The 19,516-nt window shown below is 49.1% G+C and overlaps 8 protein-coding genes across 8 annotated transcripts; 4 read left to right on the top strand and 4 right to left on the bottom strand.

Moving 5' to 3' along the window:
- Window positions 1-47: 47 nt before the first annotated feature.
- Window positions 48-1,568, top strand: N7466_000825 (uncharacterized protein; the record flags this gene model as incomplete). Its single annotated transcript, XM_057160223.1, has 1 exon — window positions 48-1,568. The coding sequence occupies one exon, from the start codon at window positions 48-50 to the stop codon at window positions 1,566-1,568; it is 1,521 nt and encodes a 506-aa protein (XP_057026471.1).
- A 992-nt stretch (window positions 1,569-2,560) lies between these two features.
- Window positions 2,561-4,277, bottom strand: phzA (putative serine/threonine protein phosphatase; the record flags this gene model as incomplete). The annotated part of the gene is made up of 3 exons (XM_057160222.1): window positions 2,561-2,590; window positions 2,704-2,856; window positions 2,919-4,277. 3 exons carry the CDS (start codon window positions 4,275-4,277, stop codon window positions 2,561-2,563), a joined length of 1,542 nt encoding a protein of 513 aa, XP_057026470.1.
- Window positions 4,278-6,394: 2,117 nt separating this feature from the next.
- N7466_000823 (LSM domain-containing protein) lies at window positions 6,395-6,794 on the bottom strand (the record flags this gene model as incomplete). Its single annotated transcript, XM_057160221.1, has 2 exons — window positions 6,395-6,634; window positions 6,678-6,794. The coding sequence occupies 2 exons, from the start codon at window positions 6,792-6,794 to the stop codon at window positions 6,395-6,397; spliced, it is 357 nt and encodes a 118-aa protein (XP_057026469.1).
- An 897-nt stretch (window positions 6,795-7,691) lies between these two features.
- N7466_000822 (uncharacterized protein) lies at window positions 7,692-8,364 on the bottom strand (the record flags this gene model as incomplete). The annotated part of the gene is made up of 2 exons (XM_057160220.1): window positions 7,692-8,104; window positions 8,208-8,364. The coding sequence occupies 2 exons, from the start codon at window positions 8,362-8,364 to the stop codon at window positions 7,692-7,694; spliced, it is 570 nt and encodes a 189-aa protein (XP_057026468.1).
- A 1,126-nt stretch (window positions 8,365-9,490) lies between these two features.
- N7466_000821 (protein MEMO1) lies at window positions 9,491-10,722 on the top strand (the record flags this gene model as incomplete). The annotated part of the gene is made up of 3 exons (XM_057160219.1): window positions 9,491-9,645; window positions 9,707-9,775; window positions 9,843-10,722. 3 exons carry the CDS (start codon window positions 9,491-9,493, stop codon window positions 10,720-10,722), a joined length of 1,104 nt encoding a protein of 367 aa, XP_057026467.1.
- A 1,508-nt stretch (window positions 10,723-12,230) lies between these two features.
- N7466_000820 (glycoside hydrolase family 71 protein) lies at window positions 12,231-14,062 on the top strand (the record flags this gene model as incomplete). Its single annotated transcript, XM_057160218.1, has 4 exons — window positions 12,231-12,366; window positions 12,432-12,960; window positions 13,046-13,271; window positions 13,342-14,062. Exons 1-4 carry the CDS (start codon window positions 12,232-12,234, stop codon window positions 14,060-14,062), a joined length of 1,611 nt encoding a protein of 536 aa, XP_057026466.1. The 5' UTR covers window position 12,231.
- A 592-nt stretch (window positions 14,063-14,654) lies between these two features.
- Window positions 14,655-16,037, top strand: N7466_000819 (uncharacterized protein; the record flags this gene model as incomplete). The annotated part of the gene is made up of 2 exons (XM_057160217.1): window positions 14,655-14,715; window positions 14,932-16,037. 2 exons carry the CDS (start codon window positions 14,655-14,657, stop codon window positions 16,035-16,037), a joined length of 1,167 nt encoding a protein of 388 aa, XP_057026465.1.
- Window positions 16,038-18,121: 2,084 nt separating this feature from the next.
- png1 (peptide-N4-(N-acetyl-beta-glucosaminyl)asparagine amidase) lies at window positions 18,122-19,516 on the bottom strand (the record flags this gene model as incomplete). Its single annotated transcript, XM_057160216.1, has 2 exons — window positions 18,122-18,929; window positions 19,002-19,516. The coding sequence occupies 2 exons, from the start codon at window positions 19,514-19,516 to the stop codon at window positions 18,122-18,124; spliced, it is 1,323 nt and encodes a 440-aa protein (XP_057026464.1).

Here is a 19,516-nt window from a genome sequence, read left to right as displayed (position 1 = left end):
CAATCGATTTAATAGGACCTCTCTCATTTTCATGCCACCGTCTACAAATGTCTGCGGACTTGCTAGCAGAGTTCGGCCAGGGCTCGGGGCCTCCGCAAAGCTCCGCAGGCAACCCACAAGCTGGACAACAACAAACAAGCTCTGGTCTAGATCACTCTGATGATGACTTTTTTTCTTCATTATCGACAAGCAAGCAACATAACAGACCCCAGATCTCCGTTTCGAGACCACCAGCGAACCAGTACATAACTCCGACTTCGCGACAGCCGCCAGGCTTTGAGCTGTTCAACCTGCCTCGACACGAGAACAGCGAGGTGCTGTTTGACGCGGAGACCGATACGCCGGGCAATGACACAGAAGATGATTGGGGAGACTTTGAAGAGCCAGAATCAGTTGCCAGCAATTTTCAAGCGCAACAATCTGAAAATATTATACCAAAAGTCAGGCCGCCGGTAGCCCAATACCAAACGGCCCAAATAGACTTGCTAGACTCGCTGTCGTTGAGAGATTCCACACCAACCACGGAAAAACATACAGCTCTATCCAAAAGGATCTCAGCACCAACCAGCAAGTCCCCTGTGCCAACATGGGACGATGATTCGTTTGGAGACTGGGATGAGTTCACGGATGCACCCTCCGCCACTGTGTCTGCGAGTCAAGCTACGGCAAAGAACCCCGTAACAAAGATTATTGCAAAACAAATGAAACCTTCCACCAAAGCTTCCAAAGCTATAAGTACCGCGCCTCGACAAATAATCCAGGAAGATGACTTTGAAGATTGGGGCGACTTCAACGATGGACCAGCAGCAGTGGCACCGGCACCGGCACCGGCACCCATACAAAAGCCTAAATCAAAACCAAACTCACCTGCATCTGCATCTGCACATGCACCATCTACAATAAACCCTCGAAATTTCCTATTCTCTACGCCGACCTCACCCCCGGCCGTTCGTCCCACCAACATTCCACCGCCATCCGTCCTTCTCTCGCTCCTAGTCGAAGTCCTCGCTGCCTTACAAAAGGAAGCTCTCAAAGCTCAACCTCGCAACATAACCCCTGCGCAAAAAGAAGAAACTGCTCTCAAGATCTATACCACCTTGACAACATCAGCTCGTATCATATCAGGCCGCAGTCTGCGCTGGAAACGCGATACGATCCTCAGCCAGAGCATGCGCATCGGTCCGGCAGGTAAACCGGGCGGCATGAAACTTAGTGCAGTCAACAAACACGAAGACGTCAAGGAGTCACAGGATGCTGTTGAGGTACTGAAGCTTTGGCGTGACCGCATTACTCTGTTCAACGCCGTTGTGCAAGGCGTGGGACAGCAGCCTATTCCTGTTTTCACTGACCCTACGGCATTGAAAGTTGTCTTGGCGCGTGCGGAAGAGGGGGCGATTAAGGCTCCCCATGCTTGTGCGCTTTGCGCACTTAAGAGAGATGAGCGTGTTTTGAGGGTTGATGAGGGAGATGTGAATGATAGCTTTGGAGAGTGGTGGACAGAACATTGGGGGCATACGGGGTGTAGGATTTTTTGGGAGAAGAATAAAGATCAGCTTTTACAGCGGTGAGATCGTTATATTTCAAGCTCCAAAATCATGATGGAGCACAAGGTTGCGATTGGATGGGGATCTTAACATCCGAAACTTGAACGATGTTACTACAGTACATATTTTATCTTTGCATGTGACCTGGCGACGAGCACTTGAAGCCAGTGCTCAACATTGAAGGAAGCTTCTTTTTTGAAGATTTGAACCTTGAAATACTCAAGTGCTACATAGAATAACATTATATCCCCTACCTCGATGTTTGGTACCCCCCCTCTACTCAAACCTACCTGCTGGTAAATCTTGGAATACATAGTAGCAAGTAATTACTGACTAAGAGGGATTAAGATTTCAAAATGACAACGACACCGAAGCGAAATAATGGATTAAAGGCACGAAGGATCCCTCCAACACCAAGTTCTGTAAGGTAAGAGTAGATACACAGAAAAGGAAATCATTCAAGAGTAGAGAAAAAGCACTGCCAGCAGCGAGGTAGCCCAAGGGCGAATCAGACCAGCTGAGCTGGAAGGGCTTGTCCTCGTAAATAAGAGCCGGAGTGCACTGCAAGGAGTACAGAACATTTGAGTACCTGGAGAAACCAGAGTACTAAATACATAGTAGATGTCCAGGATACATACAACCTGAACCGAGTGCTCCATGAGTTGAAAAAGACAAACCTCCGCTTGTAGAACAATGCACTTTGCTGCACATAGATATACATACTGGAGATTATTTTCTTCTGCGCGTGTCGGATCAAAACTAAATCTTCTCGACAGGCTCCCAAAACATGACCAGGTGGAACCCGAGGCTCTAAGTTTGGAACAAGAAAGGTCCTAGGTGAGACCTCAGCCTGGGGTGAATGGTCTAAAGATGGCTAACATGGCCGCCACGAGTAATGGAGGAGTGATGGTCAAAGTCAATTTGAGTCGACGACTGTGGCGGCGACTTTGAAATGGCAATCAATTTATTGCAGATGCCTTGGGTATAAGGCCGGTAATTCGACAATCGCCAACAATCTAGAAGCTTTGGGCAGATGGCGCCGCGGGCTGTAGTAAATGTATTAGCAGCTGGAACAACAGCTGTGTGGAGGATGAGGATCTCGGCATGCTGGCACAAGATCGCGTGGGCCAAGATCCTCCAAGCAACGATATCAACTTACAGGACTGCTGAGGATGCTGTTTCTCTCCTTTCGACCCTTCTTGATGTGATTCTTCAAGGCAGTTGAATCCAGAGGTTTCAATAACTCAAAACTACAAAGAAGCTCTCCAGAAACGGACATGATGGCTCCCCAATTGTCAAACTCGCCACAATACTATTGCTGGTCAGTCAAGCACAGGGAGGCAAAAGTAGCAAGGACACAGGGCGAAAACTTACATTAGGTGCCGAGAACACGGTCACCAAGATTCTATCCTGATAGAATTCATACCCATCCTCGACAACCATGTGCGCACGACACACCAAATCAAAGTCGTGGCGCTGCAAAAAGTTCATGATAACTTTCTTGCCGAAGCAATAACTCACACCACGTTCGTTGGGTTCCCAATCTTCTTCCATATCTGCGGGGTCACTCCACAAGAGGTCGTTCAACAACCCATAATCGGGAACATCGGTAGGTCGGGCAATGCCCCGAATGTCATCCATATGCGACAAACTAGGTGAAAGTCCACCATGAACACAGAAAATCTTTCCTGCAACAATGGCAGCGATAGGAAGACAGTTAAATGTATCAATAAAGCCCTTCCAGACCTTGATGTTGCATCGTCTCTTACACTCGTCATAAAATCCATAGACTCGAGTAACATTAGCACATTCGTGGTTTCCACGAAGCAAGAAGAAATTCTCAGGGTACTTGAGCTTGTAGCACATAAGAAGCAAAATAGTCTCCAGACTCTGCTTTCCGCGGTCGACATAATCGCCAAGGAAGAGATAGTTGGACGCCGGTGGGAATCCACACATTTCAAAAAGGCGGATCAAATCGGTATACTGGCCGTGGACGTCACCAACAATCTTGACAGGTGCAGCCAACTCGACTAGCGCAGGCTGAGAAAGGAAGAGTTCCCGAGCGGCCGAGCAAATAGCAGTAATTTCAGCATTCTTGAGACAGACAGTCTTTGTGACTTTGGTGGAATAACCAGCATCCAAGAGTCGTGTAATCATGTCATCTAGATCAATAGACTTCAAAGCGCCCATTCCCATTCCAGGGGACCCGGATGTCTCAATTGGAGCATTGAGAATGAAATCCAGAATTGGGTTGAGCTGGTTCTCTCGCTTCATCAAGATGGATTCTCCCACGACGGTAGTGGTGGTGGGTGGTGCACCTTGAGGCGGTCCCTCCGACACATGATCCACCTCGCCACTCTGTTGCATGGCGTTCACATCTTTATGGCCTCGCTTCAGGCTTGACGATAGGGAAGGTGAAGGTGGGGGTTCGGGAGATCCGGTCCGTGAGGGGAGTTCAGATCCGGGAGATTGGGGTAGGCCGGCATTGGAGCCCGGTCGACTGCCAAAGGACTTTGTCGAGCCCGCATCGGATTTGTCTGGTATACTATCAGTCTGGGAGAGGGCGGTAGTCGAGCCTCGGGGGCTGTCAGAGCCGCGGGCGCCAGGGATCTTCGAGCGGATCGAACCGCGGAAGGAACGAATTGATTCTTTGGTGTCTGATTTCGAAAAGGACGGGTAGGATTGCAACGAGTCACCGGGACCCCCGTTGCTCTTGGAATGCGACTGACCCATAGCTGCAAGGCTGGGATGTCTGCCAAGCTTAGGATCGCACGAACAGCGGACGTTCAAGCCGCTATGCCGAGAAAGAGCCCCCTGTGTACTGGAATGTCTTGGCTTTCAGGGTCCAACAAGGTTGCTCTCAATGAGGGGTATATTAAACTCGTAGATGTCCGTATAAGAGATGCAGTCTTTTGTTTTTTGAGGAGTTGGCGGTACCACGGGGAGGGTTTTTTGGTTTTTTGGCCTTGGCGGAGGCTGAAGGTTTCTGGTTGATCACGAGGGATGGCGACTAAGCAACTGGACACTTTTTGGGCAGGTATTTGCAAACAGCAGAAGGTAGCTAAGTTGCCAAAAAGGGATAGAAGTGGGAGGATGTGGCTTCTGAGGTCAAGATAGGTGTGGGAGAGAGATTGAATGGTGCAGCTCCGAGGCTTGCGGCTTGCAGCTGGCGTAGAACACAAGCTTCCTCCTGTACGGAATTAGTCTGCGGATTGGCTATGGAATAACTCGTGAGAGCGCAGGGCTGAACTCCACAGAATCCAAGTGGGCATGTGGAGGTTAAGACAAAAGCAAGGGAGAGGTTGTAATTGCTGGGGAATTTCTGTGGTGGATTTGATTTGGGGCGTGGACGGGGCGGGTGGAGGAATGCGTCATTATGTACGGGGATTTTGGGCGAGGTATTTATCACACATAGATTGACCAAGAACGTCAAGTGAACAGTCACATACCTGGATTCTTGACTTTCCCTCCTCTTGATCAAATCAAAGGGGAGGATGACAGGGCCAAAAAAAAATTGAAAGAGGGGAATGAATATGTGTAGAAGGGGAGGGGGAGAGTAAATCTAGGTCTAAGTAGGGTGAAAGTACTCCGCCACCGCTAATTGCGTGAAAAGATACTTAGACGATACGCAGCTGGTCGCCCGGTTCTGGCCACAGCTCAGTCCGATTAGCTAATCCCGGATCATCGCCGGGCCGATGGCTGCCTAGATGATCACTTTCGTTTTTGTTGTATTTATAGCGATGCGTTCATGACTTTTTTTTTGACTTTGCCTTTAATTTAGGGCAAACAAATTTGCTTGGATTGGATTTGAAGATGCACAAATAGTGATGGGATCATGATATTCAGTCACTTCAAGTTTGATATAACATAGAGTGGATGCAAAGAGGATCATTCCACTGCTCCTCATCCTTCCGATAAGCGACCACGTCTTAGATCCATGTTACCACACCTCCATATTACGATTCAGTCTGGGCTTGATGGGACTGTGCGAAGGGTGATGCATGGCTGGCGTCTTAGTGGCTTTTCCGAATCAACCCGGGGCAAAAGGGGAGCAAGAGCTTAGACTCCACCAAGGGCTCCCTATCAGCAGTGGCGGGGAAAGACCAGGCTAGTAGCTTCTTTGTGGCCATTCCGACGCCACCATCTCAAATAATCTAGTCTGGTTACACACAAAGACCGACTAAAAAATAGAAATAAAGATAAAAAAAAAAGTTTACCCCACGAAGAGTTCTATATAGAAATCCAACACTTTCCCGCAACAAGCAGTAAAGAGGGGGATAAGAATACGCAGAAACCTTCATTGTCCATGCATGACTCGGACGTTATCGCACATTGGACAGGAGCCGCAGACAATCTTGGAACTGTAGATGTAAAAGATGATAGCTCCTGCATGCATGCCAAGGTGGAGAGACTTCTCATTACAGAGACACCGCCTTTTCCCCCTCCATCCATAGCGCTGGGTTTTGAGAATTAGCCACCAAAAAATCCCCCCAGTGGCTGATCCTTGACAGCAGACCCGTTGGCCAAGAACAGCCGATGCAATGCAGCTGTTGGGTTTCCCATGTCACGTTGATGAACTACCAAACATAGACAGGGAGCGCTTGCCCACGGTGCCTTGGCAGCCCCACGTTGAACCTCGTGCTATCAGCCAAGCAGGAACCGATGTGATGTACCAGGTATAGGGCAGAAACGGGGGGCCACCTGGCAGAGGTGGAGGTTTTCGACAAATGGTCCTCATTTGGCCGGGTCTCGACGTTTGATAATATTGCCAGTCCACTCTGATTGGAAGAATATGGAATGTATCGATGTATCAGGCGTCTCGTGGACACGAGCTAAGACCAAAAGGAGCTCTATTCCAGCTCAATCTTCGTAATATGACGACCTGGCACGACGATGAGTCCAATAAGCCGATGGGTCATGTTGACTTTGATGGTGGCGCTCTGGGCCCCGGAGTTCTTCTCCCACGAGTCGGCGGCTGCTTGTACGGCGGAGGGTGTAGGAAGGCGGTATTCGAAGGAGTTGGCAAGTATTACGTTTCGTTCCTGTAGAATAGCCCCAGTCAGCCCGTGGTCTTGATACGTGATCTCGTGCTTCACTGAGATGCATCTCCGGCTCCAAAGATAAGAGGCTTACCGCATCAGTACATTTGAAGATGCCAACAAACATGCGGCTGTCAGTCGTGTGAATTCTCAACTGTCGACCAATCAATCTGTCCAAATATTGGACAGCTTGTTCAGTATCCATAGTCATTGTTGAGTTTGGCAGACACTTGTTCTGACGTGGTTGGTAGATGAAGGGCTGAGAAGCGGCGCGACCAATGTCCAGCTTGCGGGGGACTTGGAGACAAAGTTTGGGTCTCGGCAAGGGATAATATTCCAGCAGAATGTTGTGTCTGACAACCGTGTAGTAATTGTGGAGGTTGTTAGAGGTCACGAAGCAGGGTAGCTGCGGTGGAGGACAAATCGGATCTGTGCCTGAGGCCATCTATTGGTGGGGTGCAACAACGCATTTTAGACATGATACAACAGCCTCGGCAACTTGAATTTGGAGCTATCTCCTCATAATATAGTAGGTAATCCTAAGCTAGTATCCTTTTCGGAATGTAGAAATATCAATAGCCCGCGTATCTAGGCATAAGGGAAGATTTGATGGCTACTTTGCATCTCATTTTTAGTCCAACGCATGCATAACCAGGCCTTTGCTACTACACCCGCGGGTACTAGGTAGCAAGGGTGTTGGGTACCTTTCACGTAAATAAACTAAATAAATGGATTATTGAATGATTGAAGTAAATCTCTCTTCCGTCCAAGCTCCCGGGTGTTTACTATCTCTATAATACCTACAGTAACCTACTTGGAGGTAAACAGTAGCTCCTTATCGCTGATAATGCAGCCAAGTGGTAACAAAAGAATGAAATAAGACATATTAACAGTGTACATTTGATTATTACGCCTCGCATTGCCTTGCCAGCCCAAATTCCAAGACCAAATAAAACGCCAGATTCTCACCGAGAATCGAAGAAAAAATAACACGGAGTGCCCAAGATTCCACAATGAGTGGACAAGCCACAAACTCCAAGATAGCAGAAGGGGGCATGAGCTCCTCCACTTGCAGCGACCAGCGCTTTATTCTCGGCTTATACCAGCATCACATCCACGACGTTACGCCCACATTGGCAGATAAGTTGGAGCCCTCACTGCTCTCATCTGTGTCCATATCCATGTCCGTGTCTATTTGGTTGAATCCAGTGCTCATCGTCTCACTTCCACTTGAGCCGGCACCGGCAGGCATCTGTTGAAATGCCGTGCGTCGTAGAGCCTCATCCTGGGTCATAAGAGTCTCATTCGCACGAGGCACCAATGCTTCACGGGAGGGTTTGAAATGAGGCACGGGCTGTGTTCGGGGCTGGAAAAATCGCAGCAAGCTATGTTGTCGAGGATCGGCGGTTTCGGAGGGTGGAAACGATGAGGCCTCAAGTTCTTCCATCATCTCTTCACTTGTGTCCATCGGTACTGCAGAAGGTTGTTTCTGAGCTGAGAAGATCCATCGGAGGGTTTTCTCTGGTTGTTGGTTAGCTTGTCCTTGTTTTGGTGATTGCATCGCGTCACACGAGTCATGTCTGACAAATTGCTTCCCCGGGGACTTTTCAGATGAGAGGCTTACCATATACTACTTCATCATCAGGGCGGCCGTCTCGAAATCGCTTTCGGGTCCGGCTGTGGAGGTGTTTGGAGCTATCGACCATGTCTAACTCGCAGGACATGGGTACGAATGGGCTTGATGGGGCCGCGGAGAAAGAAGCCTTGCGCTTGAGAGACATTGTGATAATGTGAGACTGGATATCGATCTGGTAGTTGACTGGAGGTCTAGTAGAAGATGGTGGTATATTTGGCTTCAGCGACAGATATGGAAGAGTAGAGTTGCATTTGGAGACAGGAATGGCTGGGAGGGCACAGGAATGCGATTGGCCAGGCGCGTCGATTACGAGAAGTTCGCGTTTGGTTCAGATCCACGCTAGTTCATATCGGGTAATATTGCACTGGTCAATTTCTCGTCAAGATTTTCCATGAGTCCCCAGTTCGATTATGATTTATTTGATGTTCAAATCTATAGTTTGCTGTAGAAAATAAGAAGGGGAAGAAAGCACCGGAGCTGCTGCTAGGCGCAAGCCCCTTACTGGTTGCGATGCTAGATTCTTTGCCTGCAGCCCCGAGCAACACCCAATCCCGAGACCAAATTAACTAGTAACCTTGGAATTGAACAAAAAGAACAAAAAAGAATGCCCCTACGTACTACTAGGTAATTGAAATACTGAGTAAGGGACTACGAAATGTACATACTAGTAGTATGTAAGCTCTTTGTGAATTCCTGAAGTCTGCCCAGACAAACATACATGTATACTGGTAATATTCGATGGGTTTGTTACGAAGCGCGTACGTGCGGCGCCCTAGACTTTGTTTCTATTATGGGGAAAGAGCAAAATTCAATCCATGGATTGTGGCGGAATGATATTCTGCAAATGGGAAATGGGGCCTAGGGATATATTTAATAATCTGGGCATGTTTTGCAATTATGGCATGCTTGACCGAGTGGTTAAGGTGAAAGTCTTAAGTTAATTCATTTAACGAGATCTTTTGGTTTCTCAACCGCGCAGGTTCGAACCCTGCAGCATGCATCTTTTTTTTTAAAATGTTTTTTTATTCTATCATCATTTATGTACTGGAAATAAACAGTTAGTGCCGTCCATTTAGTATTTATTCATTCTGTACAATCACCCAGGCTCTTAGTTGTAGTAATGAATCTAATCGGTATGCCGTTGGCCACACGAGCAGCGTTCGGTATACCGCACCCTTACTCCGCCATGACGAGGGCTCCCCCGCTTCTCCTCACTCCAACTCACACTTCCATTATTGACCGCCGAAACGTCCATTTGCATTTCTATCGCCATGGCTTCTAGACGCGCTTACCATGCTGGCTCGTGGTACTCGGATAGTAGCAGGACCTTGACAGGCCAACTAGATGGCTGGCTGGCGCAGGTCCCAGATACTCTGGAGAACGTAGGGTCCCTTCCAGTGCCAGGTGCTCGGGTCATTATAGCACCGTGTGTATTGAACCTTCTACGCCCTAATCATATATTTTTGATCTGAGCTTAACGGGAACAGACATGCAGGTTATTCTTATTCGGGGCCCTGTGCAGCCTACGCGTACAAGGCACTCGACCTGTCGAAGGCGTAAGCATCTCATTCAACCATTTCTTGTGAGTTGGTATGGCTATCTAACACATTTTCGTTGTTTTAGCAAACGGATATTTATTATGGGTCCATCCCATCACCACTCGCTCTCGACACTGGCTCTCCCCCAAGTTAAATCATACTTTACACCACTGTCGAGCGACCCTCTCCCGCTAGATGTAGAGCTAATCACGACGCTCCAGCATACACAGGCAACCAAGCAAAATGGATCCAAAGTCAGCTTTACAACCATGACCCAGTCTGTTGATGAAGAAGAGCACAGCATCGAGATGCATCTCCCCTACATCCATCGTCTCCTCCGGCTGCAGTATCCAGGCCTTCCAACTGCACAATATCCACCACTAGTCCCAATTATGGTCGGCAGTACCTCCAAAACCACGGAAGAAGCATTTGGTGCCCTTTTGGCACCGTATCTCGCTGATCCGCAGAACGCATTCGTCATCAGTTCAGACTTCTGTCACTGGGGCCTCCGTTTCCGCTACACATATTATGTACCACAAGCCCCAACGCCAGGCCCAGAACTTCCTCTATCCAGTGACACTCTCCCGCTGCCAGGTCAAGCACATGCCGACGTTTTGGAAAGTATTGAGTCCGCTTCTAAGGGACATAGTCTGCGTCGCGGAGATCGCATCTCTAGTAAAGAGCCAGCGATTCATGAAAGTATCTCGGCCTTTGACCTGGCAACCATGGATGCCATTACTACTGGATCGGCGGACACTTTCTTAGACATCATCGAGCGTACCGGGAACACAGTGTGTGGTCGGCATCCGATCGGTGTTATCATGGCTGCCCTTGAGGTTGTGATGGCGGACCGACCGGAAGGGAAGCAAGGTCTTTTCCACTTCCTGAGGTATGAGCGCAGCTCAGATGCGGTGGATGTGAGCGATAGCTCCGTGAGCTATGTTTCGGCCTTTGCGGCTCTCTAGCGGCTTCTGGTCTTTGTGGTGGTGGTAGTACATCCATCTCCTTTTGCTGATTTCGTTACAACATTGACCAAGATACTATGAAGCCGTGATCAATCTTCTTAGCACTTGAAACCTAATGAATGTAGGATTTGAAAGAATAGAGTTCACGTATATGGGTCTCGTCCAGCTGCCTAGCTTAGCACAGCCTTGGAAACCGCATTCGACAACTATTAGGCATACTTAGAGCGCGGAAGGTTACTAGCTCTGCCAATTGTGATTCATCGGTTGATTATCGGAGGACACTTCACGCACCGCCTTGGATTACATGGATCCGTAGTAAATCATCTGCAAGACATACTACTTACTACATGTATGCTTTGACTCGAAACATAGTTAAGCTTTGTTTGAGGAGTCGGTAAGATTACATACGCTTTGAGTTTATGTTCTCCTTTTCATTGTCATTGAGGGTTTATCGCAAAATAATAAAGTTAGTAATAAGGGATTTAGCGGCTCGGGGGAAATGGAATGGTCGTTACATCGGAAGGTCTCCTGCCATATGTTATAGTAGCTTCAAATGTTGGCGTATAGATGACTCGGAGTAAGGCGTCAAGACATCCTAAAAGGTTCGAATGCTGAGATAGCCTTTGCAATAAAGTAAGATGACTTAGTACTATGCAGTGCCAGTGATGTACAGGTATAGATAAGGTGGCATTTAGTGGGAATGTTCCGGTATCAAGGGTTGAAAGATTAGAACAAAGAAACCGATTCCAAACATTGACTCGTACCCTTGAAATCGATAGATCATGCATTAATACGAACTCCGAATTTCCAAAGTATTAAGAACAGGGGCTAATTGTGCCTTGTATCCAGGGGATCAGGGCACTTCATTCCTGGTCGAATCAAATTCGATCCTGCGGGAGTCACAAACAGCCACAGTCATCATCAAACAAAGTAAGCTTGAAACACACCGATCGCGCCATTGGGTCTTGATGAGTTTCTGAGGTTATCTCTGTAGATTTTAATCCTCCGGCGCCTAGATCCTGAGCCTATGATTACTAGTAAATAGTAAATACCACAGCAATCAATGAACGCCGAAATTGAAAGCCAAAAATTCCATTCTCTGTTTGTTACTTTCCACAATTTTCTCATACTCTCCTTAATTTATTTGGCCAGGGACTCAGGGACTGTGAATGTCTTAAAAGGCAAATTTGCCAGATTAGGAATTTGGGAGTATGGGGAATGGAGACATCCGGATCCCTTGGTATTTATTACGCGCTCTCTCGCCTATTCTGTCTTTCTCTCACACACTCTCTTACACCCTTGAAGTTGATCTTCAATTACTTGGATTTTTGATAAGAATTAGTATTTACCCTTCCGCGCCTTCCTTTCTTGATATTTTGAGCTTTTCCACCTTCCTTCCACATTCCTTCCATCACGTTCATTTATTCCCTCCCCCCCCCCCCCCCCCCCCCCCCACACTCATTTATAACACCCCACCCCACACTCATTTGTTCTCTAACTTGACCCAGTATGCTGGCAGGGGTCTTGTTGGCTCTTGTTGGACTTATGACATCGCTGGCGATGACTAGTCCTATTTCTACCGCTTCATCTTCTATCGTTACTACATCAGCAACTGGTGATAAGCTTGTGTTTTGTCACTTTATGGTAAGCAGAGTATCACATCAAGCCTCCTATATCAATTTGGCGCAAAATATTAAAAACAATTACAGGTTGGTATTACCAGTAACCGACAGAGCTCTAGCGACTATGACGATGACATGCAGCGTGCCAAAGACCTTGGCATAGATGCTTTCGCTTTGAACATTGGCACAGATTCCTATACCGACACCCAGCTTCAATTCGCCTATACATCCGCCGCAAAGTATGGAATGAAGGTGTTCCTCTCATTCGATTTCAACTGGTGGAGTGTGGGGCAGGGTAGTGCCGTTGGTGCCAAGATCAAGCAGTACGCCAGCTATCCGTCACAGCTGAAAGTTGATGGTAAAGTGTTTGTCTCGTCGTTCTCGGGCGACGGCGTTGATGTCTCCGCCATGACTTCTGCAGCTGGTCAGAGCCTCTTCTTCGCGCCAAACTTCCACCCCGGGCAGGGTAACTTCGAGGACGTGGATGGTGCGCTCAACTGGATGGCTTGGCCAAATAATGGAGAGAACAAAGCTCCCTCAGCTGGGAACCTCGTCACAGTTCCTGATGGTGATAAGTCTTACATCGATGCTCTGGGCGGGAAGCCCTATATCGCGCGTTAGTGAGCCCAAGTCTTCTTTCTGGTTGGGTTTGTTTGCACTTCTTTTGAGCCCTATGCTTACTCACTTTTTTTTCTTAACAGCTGTTTCAGCGTGGTTCTCCACTCATTTTGGAAGTGAGGTATCATATAGCAAAAACTGGGTTTTTCCCTCCGACTTGCTCTGGTATCGGCGCTGGCGCCAGATTTTAGACCTCCAGCCTCGCTTTGTGGAAATAATTACATGGAATGACTATGGAGAGTCGCATTACATAGGACCGTTGTCCTCTCCTCATACTGATGATGGGTCATCCAAGTGGGTGATGGATATGTGAGTGGCCTAGAAAAACATACCCTTAAAATTGATTCACAACCCTAATACTGACTTTCCAAACCTCCAGGCCTCACGATGGCTGGCTAGAAATGGCCAAGCCGTTCATCGCCGCCTACAAGGCGGGAAGCACAGAGCCACTGCCCTACATCGAAGAAGATAAGCTGGTCTACTGGTACCGACCCACACCCCGGGATGTCAACTGCGACGCGACAGACACTACGATGACCGGCAACGCCAACAACGCTAGCGGCAACTTCTTCCGTGGTAAGCCCAACGGATGGGAGTCGATGAACGACGAGGTGTTTGTCGTTGCGCTACTCAAAACCCCCGCTCAAGTACAAGTGAAATCGGGTAGCAACTCGCATACGTTCCAGGCCCCAGCGGGGATCAGTTCGTGGTCTGCACCCATGGGGGTGGGTCAGCAACAGTTCGCGGTGACGCGGAGTGGACGGACGGTCTTGTCGGGGACTAGCCTGAAAGATATTGTTGATTACTGCATTTGCGGGATCTACAACTTCAATGCATATGTGGGGACGCTCCCAGCCCCAGCCACAATTGATCAACTCCAGCCAGCTGGACTGGCTTCATTGTCGCAGGGGTTGAAAGTGGCATGCCCGACGAACACTCTGGGGGCGAACATTGCCAGTAGTACCGACGGTGCCGGGAGTATGACCAGTACCAGCAGCATCAGCACCGCTAGCAGCGCAAGCGGTGTCGCAACTACGTCTGTGAACCCTGGAGGCACCAGAACTGTCACTTGCACTGTAACTGTAACTGTGGCGGTGTGAAGGGGTGGAGAAGGGGAGACTCAAGAAATGGTTATTTAAGATCGCAAAAACACGATAGACGACGGAAAGCCTTCAGTTATCAAGTTGAGTATTTACACTAAGGCCCGTCATTGCTCTGCACTAGATCAGTATAGCTCCAATCAACAAGGATGTTGAGACTGGTCGGTTCAAGTGCTCAAAAAGATAAATATCTTCAAATGTTTTGTATTATTTCGTACTAAACTAAATAGACCGGGTTATTATCTTGACTCCACACTTCGTTATCTCAGAATCCTTTATCGCGCACACCGACTCAATACTCATATCCGAGGTTGGACAAGTGTGGGCATTGGCTTTGTCCTTCATATGCGCCCTTTTTGTGATTAGTGTAAATTGTTTTCTGTCATCTCAATATATATATGGCCCCCTGTTGCTGCCCGTCCGGATCGAATGGAACTTCCTTTAGGCTCCGGCCAAGCCCAGGGCTTGATCAGCAGGACAAATACCCACCCGGAGGACGAGCGGAACCACTATTTACATAAATGCATCGCGTGCCTTGGAATCTTTGATCGAATCAAGAGTTTGATTTGAGCTTCATAACAACATTTGAACAATGACCCGCATGAAACCAGGTGTGTTCTCCTGGGAGGACGTACTCACCCAACGATACCAGAGTGAGTACTACTAGTATATGATGTCCATCCCCACATGTGCATACGCCCATACATTGTATAGCTAGCTCTTGGCAAGCTCGTCGGGCGAAGGGGACATTGAAAAAGGTCATACAAGTGGCTATTATTTCCCTGCCTCTCATGCACCCTCCCGCAAACCAAATGGACTCGAGCTCGGATTTAGGCTAATCTGTTCCCATCTTATCTTGGGCTCGACAGGCAACAAACCCCCTCCCTTACCACGATCCCGTCGCCGAACCCTCACGACCGCCCAGCCACAACCACAATGCCAATTGCTATCGCGCCTCTCGCCAGAACTCCGCCTAATGATCTGGGAGATGGTCCTGGGTGCTCAGCGACTCCATATCATCCAGCGTAACCACCAGCGCCTCGGCCATATCGTATGTCCGCTCGGGATCCACAGATCCACATCTAAATCAGATAACGCGTGCCGGGCACGCGACAACAGTCCCACCTGCGACATCTGTGATGGACACGGGATTCCCCAACCCGTGAAGGAAGGCGATCTCGCGCATAGCGGTAGAAAAGCTGGGCTACTTAGTCCTGCGTTGACGTGTCGCCAAATGTACCATGAATCCATCCATCTCCTCTATACCCTGAACACATTCGAATTCAGCAATCCATGGTCCCTACCCTACATGCGGCCCACCATCCCCGCAGAACACTGGGACTGCATTCGCAGTGTCGAGCTACGCTGGTCCTTCCAAGGCCACTGGCTTCCGAGCAAAGACCCCGTGCGCACGATCTACGTCTCAGCCGGACGGGCCCAATGGCTCGAGACCTGTCGCGCATTAGCGCGATTACCGACCCTGCAATCTTTCGTGCTTGTCTTGGGCGACGCCTGGTTCTGCGAGCCGGTCGAGAAACTACCTGGGTTTTTGGAGCCTTTGCGTGGGCTGCGCGTGCAACGGCGTTCCGGCGCACGTGCCGAAGATGCGGAAGTGGATGAGTATGAGCTTGGAGCTGGGGGTTCGGACGAGGAGTCGGGCTTGAGTTTGAGCTCGAGTCTCAGCTCTAGCTCTGGCTTTGAGATTGGTGTCGGTGGCAGTGACGGTGGAAGTATAAGCGAGAATACCAGTGTGGATAGAGGGACCTCCACCATCCTACACTCGTACTGCTCGTTTTACTCCTCGCTGCCCTCCCCTTCTACGACTGACATCATACCGCTACCAATACACAAGACGGATGGGCTTGCGGCGTGGGAGCTACGCCTGCAAGGCCAGCCGTATTACGTGCATGAGCTGGGTCGGATGGGCGATGACCTTCGACGGAGGGGGATCGACTGTTGCATCTCGACGATGTGAGGGATGTGGAGTTGGAGAGAGGGGGTTGCAGTTATGTAGTATGTACTGCAACCGCAACTGCATGTGCACTCCATACCTCGGTATGGGGCGAGACGGATCAAAGACAGGGGACGTCATGGCCCGATCATAGTGTCTCGGCTCGGGTTCTCGTAGGTACATACCTCGGGGGCGGCGATATGCATGCATTGCATTGATAAGTGATCGGAGCATGCCTGCATAGATGATCATTGCTGTATGTGTGTTTCCGAAGTTGTGGTTTGAGGTGTACACTTTGACGACAGACATACAACCTAACAACTATACGTTATCTATTATTTAGAGAAGAATCTCATAAAATTTCATGTTGACTTCAAACAGGAAACAGGCGGCAGCATTACTTACACCCAACCTTTGAATCTCCCAGTTTGAAACCATGGATATACCCCCCTTCGAAGAAACAAAACAGGATGGCGTAATATGCTAGATACCATAATTATGGGTCCGAATTACGTGCAAGGAGACAAGTTCTTTACATCATCCAGCATTCCCACGGAAAATCCTTAGAAGAATCCAGGATGCTTGTCTGTGTTTATGCTTAATTTAATCTAAAGGCCCACGCAATTAGACGAATACATGGTACAGCTCTCGTATTCAAGTCAATCGTAAAAAGTTAGATGAATGTGCTATACACAACCACCAGTTGAACGCGCAACACGCGTAACCCCCTATATCGGCAACCCTAAACCCCGTTTCTCCCGAGACCCTGGACCCACCGCGATTTCAACCTATAAATAAATGGGACCGTGCGCTTAACGGCAGTTCCACTTTGATTACAAACAAATTCAACGAAGAAATGCGTGCTTTCAAGTATTGTCCAGGCTATGTAGGAATAAAATGGTGATTTCAAGTGGAGGGGGGGGAAAGCAAGAGAAGAAAAATGGTGATAGAACCGTGTTCTTTGCAAAGTTTCTTCTTATGAAGGATCGTTGCGTGCCTGATTCCGCAGTGCATGGGCCGGGAATTCGCCAGCCTAACTCCACCGAGTCCATCGGGTCCACCGGGTGTGGCAGGCGCTAAGACTCCCATCGCGGGGGAGGATCGCACATCCTAATCAAACAGGTAATTTTGGGTAATTTAAAGTACTACTTTCAAGGTTGGTACTGTGGTTATGAGATAGACTTTGGGGAAAGGGGGTATACTTCAGATGTGGCTTTACGAGATTCAATTCTGGGCTTATGATAAGAGGATTTTTGAAAGTGATTAATATGTAGTATTGAAAGAGGTATAATAGAAGTTGTTATAGAGTAAATCAGGACAAAGAGTCTCTGAAGAAAAGATAGAAGAAAAAGAACCGCTGTGTCAACTGTGACGACGTAAAAAGAAAATGAGAACGTTGTCTCGTGTGCCAGAAGGCAAAATCAAAGAGTCACAAATTAAGGAAAGAAGTCGTCACCACTGGCGCCGTGGAAAAAAAACCATGCCCAAGTTAAATACCATGATGCGATAAACATGAACCAAAAATGGAAAAATGAAAGACCCATTTGTTGGTTGAAACCCGTATTAAAAGACAAGATACTCCGAAAATCTCTTGCTCCAGGCCGTGTACCAAAAAGATAATAAGGAAATAGTAGAAAGATAGATCGTGTCAAGGACGTCCGTTCATAGGAGAAGTTATTGTGTCATCATTTGATGATCGGTGTGAACAATGTATTCAGAACCACCAAGTTGAGAGATTGGGGGTGCATAGTTGAAAACAAGGTCAAGATGGTCCCGAATTTGGGGGTCGTAGTCGCGCTCTGGTATCGGACCGAGAAGTGGGCTACTGTTGTGGCCACAAGTCGAGGTTGATGCGATGTCGATGGGTATGTGACCCGACGCGACGTACCCTCCGAAATAGGAGAAGGGTGAAAGGGGGTGTCAAGGCCGTTCGATGTAGTCGGGGGAGGGGGCCCGGCAGGACCTCTCATCCGCTCGTCTGGAGAGGCTGGAGGGGGGGAATTGAACCCGCTCGAGCGGTCGACAAAATTAAGGGAATTCCAAGGAGTGATTTCTTCAAAGACCCAGAGAAAGAAAGTTGAATCCGACAAATTATATCGAACTTTTGATTACCTCCCACCAGGTGACCGGTCAGGGCCCGAGTGGCCGTGGCCGCGAGCAGCAACCCACTCGCCAGAAGCTTCCTGGAGGGCATCCGCATGCTTCTGCTCGTGAGCGCGGGCAGTCATGCTGCGCGGGAGGAGGTTGTTAATCTCAGCCGCCAAAGCAGAGGCAGTGTAGCCCCGGAGCTCTCGCTCTTCCCGTTCATCCTCCTTGATTAAACGAGCCTGGTCGGTCTTGGACATGTTCTCTCGGCGCTTGCGTCGGATCTCGTGAATTGACCAGAGGACGACCTCTTCGGAGGTGCGGATGCGAGGGCTACCGTTCTTGGGGAAGTTACGAACATAGCGCCGGGTCACGTCAGTAGCACCGTCAATGGAGAAGGCCACACAGTAGGAAATCTTGCGGCCCCATCCCTCGGTGTACAGACGAGGCTGATCCCAAGCGCCCTCGCACGCATCCACGTGAACCCATCTTCGCTGGTGCTCTGAGTACACCTCGGTCCAGACGTGGTCCTCTGAATTCCATACCCAACGAACCCGGGCTCCGACCGCGCGACACAGCATACTGAAGCAATTGGCCCATTCACCAACTCGGCCTCGGCGGGTCTGCAACAATTGCCAGACATCGGAGTATCGGGGGAATCGTTCGTAAGCACCACAGGTGCCTTCTGAGCAGCGGTACAGTTCCACGCGAGTGGCTCCTCGGGCGGTTTCATCGGGGCTGGGGGGAGTCATACCCTGGGCGATTGTGGGCATGTGGCAACGAGAGCATGGTGGGTTGTTGACAAACTGAAAGAAAGAAGACTTGAACCATCTATGAAACAAGGGATGTTAGTGGCGAAGATTCAAGGGTGAGTTCGACGGGGGTCTAGAGTGCTTGACGAACCTCAGTAATGCTCGGATCACACAATCCTGGTAACCCCATTCCGGCTTTCCATTTGTGCTGGCTGATTGGGCATGCATAATCTGGCTCTCCTCCTCCGCTTCCGAGTACAAGCGATCAAGTGGAATGATGCAAAGGGCTTCGTCCAAAAGACCCGGGTTCTCATATTTGGTGGGAGTGACGGAAAGACCCTTCAATAAGTTGAAGAATTTCAATGAGGCGGCATCATGAGGTGGTGCGGGCATGATGGGAAGACCTTTGAGCGCATTAGATTTGGGAGTTGGTGATGGTTGAGACGGGTTATGCGAGGCGCCAAAGGGTGGCGGCGGAGGTGCTCGAGAGGGCGGAGGAAGGGACGAGTTGGCGACGGGGGCGGGGGATCGCGAACCACCTCTGGATTCTTGTAGCTGGTTGAAACGTTTTGTGCGCATTAACTGTTCGAATTCACGGCTGAGGGTAGTAGCATCGTAGTTGTTGGAGCCAGGCTGAGCCCGTTGCTGTTGTCTGCCGTCCGCCAT

The sequence above is a fragment of the Penicillium verhagenii genome (assembly GCF_028828195.1).
Source record: "Penicillium verhagenii strain IBT 33310 chromosome Unknown utg000002l_segment0_segment0, whole genome shotgun sequence".
In the NCBI taxonomy this organism is placed as follows: Eukaryota; Fungi; Ascomycota; class Eurotiomycetes; order Eurotiales; family Aspergillaceae; genus Penicillium; species Penicillium verhagenii.
The sequence above is the reverse complement of the archived record's forward strand: the minus strand, read 5'-3'. Positions and strand labels throughout refer to the sequence as shown.